The 14,010-nt window shown below is 36.3% G+C and overlaps 2 protein-coding genes across 2 annotated transcripts; both read left to right on the top strand.

Moving 5' to 3' along the window:
• Positions 1–6,225: 6,225 nt before the first annotated feature.
• Positions 6,226–6,798, top strand: LOC132554830 (uncharacterized protein K02A2.6-like). Its single transcript, XM_060219153.1, has one exon. It carries the CDS (start codon positions 6,226–6,228, stop codon positions 6,796–6,798), a length of 573 nt encoding a protein of 190 aa, XP_060075136.1.
• Positions 6,799–9,073: 2,275 nt separating this feature from the next.
• LOC132554889 (uncharacterized) lies at positions 9,074–11,084 on the top strand. The gene is made up of 3 exons (XM_060219222.1): positions 9,074–9,159; positions 10,185–10,336; positions 10,817–11,084. The coding sequence occupies exons 2-3, from the start codon at positions 10,271–10,273 to the stop codon at positions 11,009–11,011; spliced, it is 261 nt and encodes an 86-aa protein (XP_060075205.1). The 5' UTR covers positions 9,074–9,159; positions 10,185–10,270; the 3' UTR covers positions 11,012–11,084.
• Positions 11,085–14,010: the final 2,926 nt, after the last annotated feature.

The raw sequence follows: 14,010 nt of genomic DNA, 5'->3' as shown, positions 1-14,010 counted from the left end.
CTCGTTTGTATGGTACGTTTGACCCCGGAAGTACAAGATCTCGTCTGTATGGTACGTTTGACCCCGGAAGAACAAGATCTCGTTTGTATGGTACGTTTGACCCCGGAAGTACAAGATCTCGTCTGTATGGTACGTTTGACCCCGGAAGTACAAGATCTCGTTTGTATGGTACATTTGACCCCGGAAGTACAAGATCTCGTTTCTATGGTATGTTTGACCCCGGAAGTACAAGATCTCGTCTGTATGGTATGTTTGACCCCGGAAGTACAAGATCTCGTCTGTATGGTACGTTTGATACCTGATATCTTGTTTGAAGTTTTTTGTTTTGTTATTTGAACTTTCTGATGGTCATCCCTCGATAAGGTTGTTACTTGTATTTTTCCTGTGATTGCGTCTCCTTTGTCAGAATTTGATGGTTTGTGCTGGTGGTCGTGTTTGTGAAAGGTCCCGGAAGCATCTGGTTCTAGAGTTTCAGTGGATGAATGCACTGTTGTTGCTGGTCTCATTCTCTTCTCGTGGTTGATGTCTGAAATGGTCATTGATGCACTGTCGTCACTTACAAGGTTCGAACTCTGGTCCTTGTCGCTGTTATCCTGTAAGCATTCACCAGTCATCGTCTTCTCTTCCATTGATGGCTTAAACTCTGTCACAGTTTCATTGTCCGTTTTAGCTGAACCCTGTTCTGTGGCCGATACACGCAGCATGTTATCGATCTCCTGCCAACATTTAGAAACGACGTGGATGTCTTTTAACGGTGATTGTTTCAGCTCTTCTAGAATATCGTCTTGTATTTCAACACCAATTTTCAAAATGGCCTCCGGGGACCCAAATATCTGTAGTTGTGTAATGTTTTTAACAAGATGGTCACACATCTTGGCCCTCTCTTGAGACCGTGTTATTTGAACTTTGCATGGTTCTACGCTGATGATGTTAGAAATTGAAGCATTGTCAATTATATGTTGATAAATGTCTTGAACAGTTTCGTGCTCTTTCAGTTTTTTCTTTAGCGAATGACTTTGATCCAGCAGTTTATTTAGATAACTCTGAAATTTCTTCTTGATGTCAGTTGAAGTGTGATGAGGGTGTTTATCTAACCTACAGAAGTTACACAAGCACTCCTGACATTCCTCGCAGAAGGTGACCAAGTCATTTTTATGGACTGGACACATTTTGTGTTTATTTATATGTATTATACGTAATAACTCTCTTGAGATGTGTTTGTAAGGACAAGCCTCGTGTTCACGTTCGGTCTGCTCGCCTTCAATGGTGCCTTGACACGTGCGTTTCCTGCAGCTTTCACAAAGACATGACTGGCAGTAGATGCAGATGTACGGAACCCGCTCTTGCTCTTTGCATGATTCACAAGTGCTTCGAGCCGTTTGACTGGTCTTTAATATTTCTTCTAATGGACGAGACACGTCCTTTAATTCCGGCGGATTTCCAGATGGTGAATGACACAAAGGGCATTCGGCCTCCTTTTGAGTTGGAGACTGAAAGTACTTATGAATGCAGATGTGACAAAATACACACCGGCAGTTTAACTCTTTTGGATTCTTAAATCTTTGAAAACAGATTGAACAATCTAAAATCCCTCCTTTGTCCTCCACGTGCGGCTGTAATTGAGGAGTGTCCATTTTGGTAGCTATTCTACAATAAAATCAAAAGATATTTGATTTGGTTTTCATCTCGTCAAACTTCAAAGGGGAAGCTCAAGAACGAAAGAATAAAAATTGAACAGCTAGTCCTAAACAGAATCCAAAAAATATTTGTCAGTGACAAAGCTAACTCTAATAACGTCGCATTTTTAACGGAGTTACATTTTTCCTAATTAAATATAAACAGGATTTATTTTACAACAATTTCGAAACCATCTTATGTTAATCAGTCTTGTTGGCCCGGATGGAAGCGGGTGAGGGGTCTTACGGTGGCAAGAAACCGGAGTTCCAGGGGAAAACCCACATGGTCGAGCAGGTGACCACATACCTTTTCACGTCCATTCCGGGAATCGAATCTCGGACGGTTAGGTGAAAGGCGAGTGCTTTACCACTGCGCCACCCGAATTCGAGAAGCATTTTACTTCGATTCCACCAGGAATAAAATTGAAAAGTATCGAAACGTATTTTAATTCATTATTTAAATGTCACCATATCATTTTATATATTTATCTTTCATGTAATAGTTATAAATCGTTTCCAAATTAAGTTAAATTTTAAACGTGGGTGAATTACTTATTCATTGAATGTCTTACTCTCTTGGCAAACGTTCCCATTTTCATTCTCGCTGACTCGAAAATCCTAGTGTGGTTCGGTGTTCGTCTGACGTCACAATAACCACGAGATCTAGAATTATGATACTGTCTCGATACTTCTTTTCATGTTTAGTTTGTGAAAAAAGGGCCTTGACCTATATTCATGGTCGAAGATGTAAAAATTGTTTAAAAATTCAAACGACATATTCTAAGTAACCAAAAGGTTTCACTTGAGAAGTTTTAAAATGTTTTTTTGAAGACGGCTACTCGATAAGAAATACATTATTCATATAAACATCCAATGTATCATGAAAGTTCTCATAACGATATTGTTGTGGCAATGAGAGGCCAGGGGTTGGTTTGAATTATGAATACTATCTATGTTTTACAAAAATCAATCGGTGTCAACCATCCAACCACTCTAGTTATATCACCCATACCGACAGTAATTACCAGTCACTTCATAACATTCGATATGAGATTTTTTCCAGGACGACGTGTGGTCTACTTTCGCTTTGACGAGCCGTCAAGGAAAAACCATGATACCGTGTTACGTCATATCACAGATAAAAAATGTCGATACAGATGATGTAAGAATATCATCTTAATACCAATAAAGGGATAGTTTACCTAAGTTCTCACTACTTTGAAAGTTGCATTCTATTTTCATCATTTACGCTTTGAAACGAAACGTGCTTACCGCGAGAGCTTAAGGAACGAAACAAAAGAATGACATGAAAGTGTGTCAGTGCATTCATACGCTGTAGTACCGTTGCTACGATTTACGAAATCTATAATTATGTTAATAAAGAGACAGTGAGATGAGTCAACAATGAGTTGTGATTTTAGTAAATTAACTGCTCAATGACGTCATCAAGAAGTTTAAAGACATTTTCACTTTGTATTGGCATTTAACTTTGTTACATTTTTAATACTGTGTTGCTTTTTTAATACTGTGTTACATTTTAAATACTTCGTTACATTTTTAATACTGTGTTGCTTTTTTAATACTGTGTTACATTTTAAATACTTCGTTACATTTTTAATACTGTGTTAGGTTTTCAATATTTTGTCACATTTTTAATATTGTGTTGCTTTTTTAATACTTTGTTACATTTTTAATACTGTGTTAGGTTTTCAATACTTTTTCACATTTTTAATATTGTGTTGCTTTTTTAATACTTTGTTACATTTTTAATACTGTGTTCCATTTATCATGTCTTTCGAACCTAATTCTAAATTACTTTCCTGACATTTTAGCACATTCGTAGGTAAAAAGTAAACTCTTGATCAATGCTCAATAGATATAAATTACGATACTATGGGGAGGAAACTGTTTCATTAAAGGTGGACAATATACTTTTACAAATATTTAGAGCGATTCATCTCTCGATGAGGACAAGTTATAATGTACTTCACGGCAAGGCAATAAGCAAACTCAAGGTTATGGATATTTGCTTGTCATTTATTTATTTTTTTTTTTACTATTTATTTTTAATTTTTAAAATCAATTATTTACAAAGACAACAACGACAACCAACAAAAAGAAAAGTCTCTCATACATATTTATGTTTGTCAGTAACTAAAATGATTGGATGACTTTATAGCTTACACATACAAAACCCATGTTTCTGTTGAAATAAAGTCATTTCTTTCTAATCTATCTGTAAATAAACAGACGCTGGTGGGAATGAACATAAACAAGGTGTGATACAAGGTTAAACATTTGTAAGGGACATATTTTAGTCATCGCTGGTTACGGGTTACAGAACGAAAGTGGCACACTTACATCGAGGCTGGAGTACACAAGGCACGTATCTGATTTAATCCTTAAAGAGGATCCTGAATGATGATAGGTTCGATTTTCAATGGATTTGTTGTTGTATAAGAACAAAAATGCTGAAAACCGCATCGAAATTCGACAATCCGTTTTCCCATTTACACCTGCTTCGAGATCTTAATCAAGCAAGCGAACAAACTACCCTGATTTACATCCGGGTATTGATGACGTCTCTAGTGGAAGCGCATTTTGTCCTGTCACCTGTAACCCGTTTTGTCGGAGGTCTATGTATATCACTAATTGACAGAAAAATCCACGAACGCTCACAAATATTTGAAACCTAAGTAGGCCCAAAAAACGAAACGATATAACCTGGCTTCTGCTAGAAAACTAATGGTTGCCGGAGTGGGACAGAACGCGCGCTCACACCAGTGACGTCACTACTGAAGAACTCTGTTACAGTGCCGTTCGATGATCTCGTTCAGGTGTGTTTTTAGCGTTTTCGACAATAACTTTGGAACGCGTGGATCGTTTTCGACGATTTTTGCGGTAATTGAACGAGCAAAGGCTATTTGATTTAATGACACATATGTGACAAAGCATTCAGGTTCCTCTTTAAATATACATGCAAGTTCAAAACTTAATAAAACAAAGTTATACAAAACACTATTTAAATGTTTTGTTTTAAAATCCATTTTTGTTGAGGTCGGATAGCCGTGCACACGTAAGCATCATGCACTATGGGGTACGGATTAGTGCACCATGGCTAGATATGGGAAAATTTTAATTTGAATATCAACCATCCATATATGGAAGTGATCTAGTATAGCGCCATTACTTGGTTACGTGTTGCTACTTTTAACATTTCATCTGCGTTATAAATAACTGGAAATTAATATATATATATATATATATATATATATATTATTTGGTTATCCCGTATTTGTCAATAGAAAACGAAAGTGAAACTAACATACGGTCATACATTTTATGTTTGTGTAATATCCTATGTACCTGATAAGGATTCGTGGCGATGACTTAAAAAACCTCTGTTCATGTAGGACTGTAGATAGTAAGTTCTCTTCCTTCTTCTATAGTTACAAGACAGAAGACTAGAATGTATGGTGGAGATAGTTGTATATGTATTCTACTCTAAGTTAAAATAGTTTTAGTATTTTATACATGTAACCGTGGGTGGATAGACTACCAAAACCCCTTCTTTGGTAGGAAAATGATTTAATTGTCTGAAGAAGACCTAAAATTAAAAATACAATTATAAATACACATTCACTCACACACCTTGCACACTGCGGTAAATTATGAGGAATGTATTTATAGTTTGAAGATTAAAATATATTAATGTGACTTATATTAATTAAGCTTACCAGCTTTGGTGCTCTCGCTTCAGATTTGACAGGTTAGCCTACGTGTTGACTGTCTGAGTGATGCTGTGCGAGTTTGGTGGCTCTTGGTGGGAGTTGGCGGTGACTGGACAGAGGACGTGAAGTCCGTGCTCGACGTGCACATACATACATTCTTTCATACTTGCTTTACGCGCGATGATTTTAAAATGATGTATTCTATCACCTGGCTACATACACTGATGTTAAAAATAAATCACAAATGACGTGTATTACATAAATACATTGTATATTGATCAAGTGATAAATTTCTGCGAATAACTATTTCACTGGAATGGAATTTGACGGTAGGCTGATTAATTTTGTCTGTACCTTCCTGTTTTTGCAAAATCTTTGAAACTGACCCTGTGGAATTTGAATGTTTAGAAATCGAATTATGAACTGGGAGTTTCTTTAGATATATGTGAACACGGTGTAGTGTAGTAGTATCGCTATCAGTAATTCCGGATATAATAGATCGGATTCCGGTACTTCGGTCAATGCCTGTAGTGTGATTCAAAGTTCATGTAACACACCTCCTGTAGCACCACTTTTTTCGTGGAGCTGGCCAACACGAGTGTGGCAAAGGTTAACATTGACTTCGCGGAGAAGGACAAACAACATTTTTTGTTGTTATAGATAGCCATTCGAAGTGGTTGGAAGTGTTTCACACGACGTCCACAACCTCAAATTGGACAATTGAGGTCTTGCGGTGGTTATTCGCGTCATATGGTCTCCCCGAGGAGATTGTATCAGATAATGGACCCCAGTTCATTTCTAGTGAATTTGAACAGTTCATGGTTAAGACCGGAGTGAAACATACTCTTGTACCTCCGTACCATTCCGCATCACATGGTGCAGCGGAGCGGTCTGTGCTAATCCTTAAGTGGGCACTCCTGAAACAGGTTTTAAACAGTGATGGACAGTATTCCATGCAGCATCGCCTTAGTAACTTTTTGTTGAAGTACCGGTCAACACCTCACTCTGTAACAGGTGTGTCTCCCGCGGAATTGTTTTTGAAGAGACAACTCCGAAACAAATTTTCGCTCTTACAACCTAATTTGGAGGGGAGAGTTAGTCGTAGGCAAATGATTCAAAAGAAACATCATGACAAAGGGCGAGTGAAAGTTAGATCATTTGTGGTGAACCAGACAGTTCGTGTCAGGAATTTTCGCGGAGGACTGGAGAAATGGGTTCCAGGGAAGATTGTAAAACAGTTGGGTCCCTTGACCTACTTAGTGCGCGTCGGACCAAATATTCGGTATGCACATGTCGATCATGTCGTGTCATCGGGAGAGGAAATACTCAATGATGGACCAACAAAAATGGAGACTGAAAGTGTAGTTGACACAAGTTTACCTACAAGTTAACCGATTACGCCAAGTGCTATTTTGACATCAGTACCAGAGATACAACAGACACCGCAGAAATTGTCATTGACTTCATCAGACACATCTCCAACACCTATTGTGTCCAAACCTCTTCAGGTATCTCCAGCAACCATTAGAAAAGTTAGAAAGCAATGTACAGTGAACAGTTCATGGTGTTGTCCTTGTCTGGGAGGGACCATATTAACTATATTATCTTCATAAACGTCAGATTACAATTGTGCTGTTAGCTCTCTCTCTCTCTCTCTCTCTCTCTCTCTCTCTCTCTCTCTCTCTCTCTCTCTCTCTCTCTCTCTCTCTCTCTCTCGTTCTTCTTCTTCTTCTTCTTCTTCTTCTTCTTCTTCTTCTTCTTCTCTGATACATTTGTCACTTAAACATGCCACCTTGTATATTTGTTTGTACAATAGTTTTCAGGAAAGGGCTTAATATAAGTTGGGCAACTTGTGCCCAATCCCAATGTATATATTGATACAATAAAATATGTTGAAATCAAAATCCAGCAACCATGTTGTCACCTACCGATAAGACAGACATTCCAAGGAACTCACCGTGCGCTCCTGATGCCTCAGTTTCCATTCCATTGAGACGCAATCCTCCAAGGCATCGTCAACCTCCAGTTCGCATTGATTTGTGGATTGTTCTTGATTGACTTGGTTAAAATGTTCAGTAACATTTAATAAGTGTTCTTTTCAGTTAGTAATTCTATACCAAAGACTGGTTAAAGATAATTTGAAGTTTCAAAGATCTTATTTTGATTGTGTACATGGACAAGACAATTTAAAGGGAAGGAGTGTAGTGTAGTAGTATCACTATCAGTAATTCCGGATATAATAGATCCGATTCCGGTTCTTAGGAAGATCCCAAGATCCATTCATACTCCTCGACCATTACCCTGTACTTACATGTAGAGTATTGAGATGGTCCGAATAAAAAGTAGTCCATGCTTGTTGATGCCATTTGTATGAGTTGTGTCGTCTGTCCGTAAACTAATTAAGAAGCTAGGCTGAGATGTTACAAACAGCCAGGAGCTTGGCATGATGTGACTTCTCTCTGACACTATTGCTGTATATCAATGTAACATAGCTGTAACATCAATACCTTCATGAAAAAATGTCGACGATGAAACCAACAGGCTGTTTTTTTATCTTCTGATAAATGCTGAACTTGCTGTACACGAGGAAACACTACGAAACACACACTCTCACCTACCCATCCTCCACCCCCCCCCCCCCCTCTCTCTCTCTCTCTCTCTCCCCCTCTCCCTCTCTCTCTCTCTCTCTCTCTCTCTCTCTCTCTCTCTCTCTCTCTCTCTCTCTCTCTCTCTCTCTCTCTCTCTCTCTCTCTCTCTCTTACAGCGCAATCTTCCCACAGAAACGAGATATAATGTCCTTATACAGCTAGAGAAAGAGATGAAAATATGAAATTGCTCCAAATGTCAATCCGATTCTTGTTGTTGAGCTAATACCTGATGTTCTAGTAAATATATTACTACATGGATATGAAACTTTAGACTGTCAATCAAACAAAGTTATATTTGATCAAGTTTTCGATTTCATAATCAATTCAAACCGATTCTAATCATCTCTCTCTCTCTCTCTCTCTCTCTCTCTCTCTCTCTCTCTCTCTCTCTCTCTCTCTCTCTCTCTCTCTCTCTCTCTCTCTCTCTACAACTTAGAAATATATTTCATCAGATTTATTCTACATCTTCTTAATTTTACTATGACTTTTGAACTTTGCAGCTTTAACAAATATGTTTAGAGTCAGTGGATTTTAAACTTGCATGTCTCTGACTTAGCTGTTGATACAATATATGTGTACTGTACCCTATGTTTATTATTGTAACAGTAATTCAATCACGTGTATTGTACAGATGGACCTAGAGATTTGTGTACGTGTTGATATAATCTATACTGTGTAATAACAGTTCATATCAAATAGATATTTTATTGTATTGTTTCTAATTCTTAAACTTATTTAATGAATAAAAGTGTCATTAATGAATTAATTTCATGTTGACCTAGTTATTGAACCAATATGAAATAAGGCAATTAATGATACTATGGTATTAGTCATACTGAAATATAGTCATTGTCATTGTAGTAAGTTGAAATCGAAAATGAAAACGTTACATTTCTAAGTACTAGTAGCCGTCCTTTCAGAAAAAAAAACAACTTTCATTTACCAACTAGTATTGCACAACCAATAGATGTAATATAACTGTGGTTGTTTCGGTTTTGTTTCAGACGAGATATCAGGTATTGAGCAAGTAACATCATACATAAGTTAGAATTTGTAACGACAGTATATCAGGAGTAACGCCGCGTATCCAGCACGTGAAAGCACGTAAGTATGATATTGTACTGAGTTTTGGTGTATCTATCAGAAGGTAGATACCAGTACTTAATACATATATTCTTGTTATTTCTACATAAATAGATTTATTTTGGTGTTTATTCTCTGCGGCCCAGCGGACTCCTGTTGACACTAAAGTGCACTGATCTTTAATATGCTACCACATCATACCGTTGGTCCAGGTGAAAATATTTACATATTGTGTTGTAGACTCAACTTTTGATTACACTTCTGTAAACTTAAATAGGACAGTATAGTGAACCAATCTGTTTTGATAGGTGACTGACCTGTAAGTTTTAAAACCCGTGTACAGACGTCTGTCAGTGTGACTGTTATAATCAGGGATATTTTTGTACTAGCCATCTTTAGAAAAAAAGTTACTTTTAACGACACAACACCGCCTGAGAAATTTATAATCAAACGGAGGTATTTGTTTTTAAAAACGGTATCGGAGACGTATGACACACGATAAATTTATATCATGATCATAAGTTATGTGATTACATACATGTCTATGTAGATGTGAAAGAGAAAGTAAACCCCGAATGGACTGAAAAGTTGTTTTTTTTCCCGTAACATTTACAACCTGTCAACTTGATAGAAAAGTACTTTTGGAATGATCTTGGTCAATATAATGTTGTTATATCGAACGTGATCTTGGTAAATATAATGTTGTTATATCGAACGTGATCTTGGTCAATATAATGTTGTTATATCGAACGTGTCTACAATGATAATTTCTCCGTGACTGTACTCATTTTGCGTTCTTAGAACCGAAACTGAAAGTAGAAGCATTGTCGACAATGTAAATGACGTCACCGTCTAGTGGTGTGGGCAGACGATACAGATGTAAATTTCAGTCCGTGCTGCACGTCTGACGATGTCAACAATAGATTTGACCTTATTGTATGTTGTCAAGGTCAAACGTATGTCTCTTATCAATTGACTGCCTTCCCTATGTGCACTTGACTATAAATACCAACAGGGAATTCTAATTTCTTTTTCGGTTTCAAAAGGAAAATCCAATAACTGACGATTAGATCAGAGAAGTCAGGAGCAGAGTTGAGGATTAAATAAACAGACAGACACTAATTTCTACAAGATGCCTATTCAAATCATGGTAAGCGCTGGAACAGACGGGAAGACACAATTAGTGGATGTGGAGCCGGTAAGTTCCGTTTTGTTTATTAGTAATGTCTTGTTTATAAGTTCCCAAAGATTTGCTATTCCATGACTTATCGGGCTGTTCCGTCAGTACACATAACGAACATCAAAAGTAAAAAAAAAACTGTCCAAAAGTATATATAAACTTTGTTTTCTTTCTTGATTACTGGCGTGTAAACGCGTAACATTTGAAATATCTTTTATTTTTCAAAATTCTATTTATGCAACAAAACAAGTAAAATTATTTCTCAGATCATTATAGTTTGTTTAATGAAATATTTAGAATTGTGACAAAATACACCCTTAGTATCACTGCCGAATTCTAGAAGGACGACACAGCTGTATAATACAGTTTAATTCATTGTCTAGCTCCACTGTAGGTAACATAAATTTGTAATTAAATGGTGATAGTTAACTATGTCTCCTTTGTACAACTTTTGATATGAGCGGATCCTGTTTAATTAATTTTTTCTTTCTTTTGTAGGGTGAAAATCTGTCATTGCTGTTCCAGAAGATCTCGGACCGACGTGGGGTAGAAAAACAGTATTTACAGATAGTGTACGCAGGGAAAACGTATCGCCCTGGCGACGCAAAAACCGACTATAAAACTCTTGCCGACCTGGGCATGAAGGATCGGTCCCTCGTACAACTTGTTACCAGGCTACCAGGAGGTCAATAGGTCAGCCTACGCCACCGGTGATCCAGGATTTTTTTTCAAACTTGTGACTTAGACATATGACGTCATCAGTACAACATCATAAAGTATATTGTCCTGGGGGGTGGGTGGGGGATTAGGGGTGTACTCGTGCGCACCGAGACCTTTCTTATGTATATCTGGTAGCTAAAAGCTGGAATGATACAAAATGGTGTGGTAATGTCAACTCTAACAGAATTGATGCAACAGGACTGAACTTATTAGTGCACGGTTCCTGTCGAGGACTTTTGTTTGTTTATTTCTAAGTATAAATGCGTCTCCTTGTTACAGTTTGAAATGGAAGAAAAAGAATCAACTTTGTGGTCATTTGATCTCTTGTTATTAAATGTGAGTGAGAGTTGAGGATATTACACTCAGTGCTTTTACTAATGTACTGCATTTCGTTTATTCGCCACGCAGAGTTATCTGCTCTTGTGAGCGGGTATTGATTGTTACGTCATCTGTTTGTGTGAGTAACGTCAATAGAAAACGACGTCATTTGTCACTCAAACTTATGACAGCAATCAATACCTGCATATCTCTCTGCATTAAGTCGGAAATGCAAAAGTCGGAAAGTGTTTGACCAAATGAAAGATATATTCATTAATGAACTCGATATATCGATCTGGTTTAACAAAAAACAAAAAAAAATAATAATAATAATAATAAATGCGGAATAGATGTTGGAAATAAGGCAGAGTAAAATGTTTTATTTCAATCATGTTGATGCCTAGATCAACTGTTTACTGCATAGTAACTAGTATAGTATTGTGAATGGTTATGTAAGTTGGTGTCAGAGAAACAGGTTATTAAACTCTTGCTGTACATAGTGTATAAGAATTACTATGGCAGTAGACTTACTATGGTAGTTTTTCTATGATAGGTGCTTTGTAAACCAGGAAATTTGATATGTGAATATGGACATCTATGATAACAAGGATGTAGACCATAAACATCTCTAGAAATATAACTTTTGGTTGAAGGATGTCTCGACCTTGCGGCCATTTGAAAGGGTTCTATCAGTCGTATGATTCACGTGTCACTCTCTTTGTTGAACTAGCATGTTACCATAGTAATGAGACTGTTGAAGACTGTGCTGGATGTTCTAAGATAAGTGATTTTGAATAAATGTATTTATTTCCATTCTTGACGTGGTTCATTTCTATATTTACGAACAAAAATATTAACAGCTGATAATTAACATCTCCTTTTCGTTCAAATTTATTTACAAAATATTCGTTAAACAACAAAATCGTACAAAAATAGATATCATGGAACCGTCTTATTAAGTCATTAGTTGTTGTGATGACGTCACTAGTGCGATATTTCTCTTATATTTCACTGACAAAATGAGCCTTCTCATCAATATTGGTCAATCTTAGTAAGTAAAGTGACGTTCTCATGGCTAGCAGTCAGTGTTTCCTAATATACAATATTCTATAGTCAGTGGTCAGTGTTTCCTAATATACAATATTTTATAGTCAGCAGTCAGTGTTCCTTATACACAATATTTTATAGTTAATAGTCAGTGTTCCTAATATACAATATTCTATAGTCAGTAGACAGTGTTCCTAATATACAATATCTTATAGTCAGTAGACAGTGTTCCTAATATACAATATTCTATAGTCAGTAGACAGTGTTCCTAATATACAATATTCTATAGTCAGTAGTCAGTGTTCCTTATACACAATATTTTTTAGTTAATAGTCAGTGTTCCTTATACACAATATTTTATAGTTAATAGTCAGTGTTCCTTATACACAATATTTATAGTCAGTAGACAGTGTTCCTAATACACAATATCTTATAGTTAATAGTCAGTGTTCCTAATATACAATACTTTATAGTCAGTAATCAGCGTACATTCAAACCCTATTATTGTTAGATTGTTTTGTTTTCAAAAGATCAATAATATGATGTACTGGATAATTATCTGGTGTACATGTCACATTTGTACATATACTGTCATATGTATTTGCTTTTCTGGTTCAGTATATCACGGTCTAATATCTATATCTGTACTTAACTATGTCATACGTCATCAAAATACCTAGCTGACACCGTATTTAAACATGATTTAATCTGTAAATTAGAAAAAGAGAATTCCTGGTATTCTATAAATAACTTCACGTCACTTAACACATGTACCCGATTACGTGATAATTAGGGTATGAACTAATAGGAAAGTGAAAGTAACGACGGTCAGGTACAGGATTTCTGGGCCTTTCTTAGGATATATGTATGTGATTTAAACAATGAAGAACAGTGGCTTTGTTTTTAAAAAATGTTTATAAATCTTTTTATTGACGACTAAGAAGTAACTGCTACATTACAGTTGTTTCTTTTATTTAAATTATAGTTTGTCAGATTTAGACGTCAATTTGGCTTCATTCAAACTAAATTAAAACGCAATAGGTAACTATTTAATGTATCACTTATTTATTAACTGTAAAATGATGAAAAGTGCTCGCCCCTCCCTCCATCTTATCGATACACGACTCCCCTACCCAGGATATACACAAAATATCTCAGGCTATGTGAAGATGTAGATTATTTCACAAATAGAATATCCTTCTCTGCTTTTCCATGCGTTTTAATTAATAGATTTTCAAATGATATATTTTTTATTCTTTTGTGTTACTGTTTACAAGATCATATCACATCACAAAGCGAGAAATTACGTGGTAGAGTGTAATTGTTCTCTGTATGTGAAATGTTTACTTTATAACTTTGTGACAATTCGCTATATTTTCCGAACCCTTTCGACTGGAAATTAATTCTATCGATGTTTCATTGATTCTTTCTCAACTTCGAACGAAGAGACGAGGGTAGTTTATTGACAGCTTCTGTGTACGCAATTTCAATTTGACAACAGTGTCTTACAAAATAAATAATAGAACAGGTTCGATACCATATAACGAGCAATGAAGACAATAGTTATGATGATTAACTTAATCACAAAATGAACAGCTGATTTGATT

Source organism: Ylistrum balloti, unplaced genomic scaffold (genome assembly GCF_031769215.1).
Source record: "Ylistrum balloti isolate Yb309-2 unplaced genomic scaffold, AGI_CSIRO_Ybal_v1 Utg370448, whole genome shotgun sequence".
NCBI classification, from domain to species: Eukaryota; Metazoa; Mollusca; class Bivalvia; order Pectinida; family Pectinidae; genus Ylistrum; species Ylistrum balloti.
The sequence above is the reverse complement of the archived record's forward strand: the minus strand, read 5'-3'. Positions and strand labels throughout refer to the sequence as shown.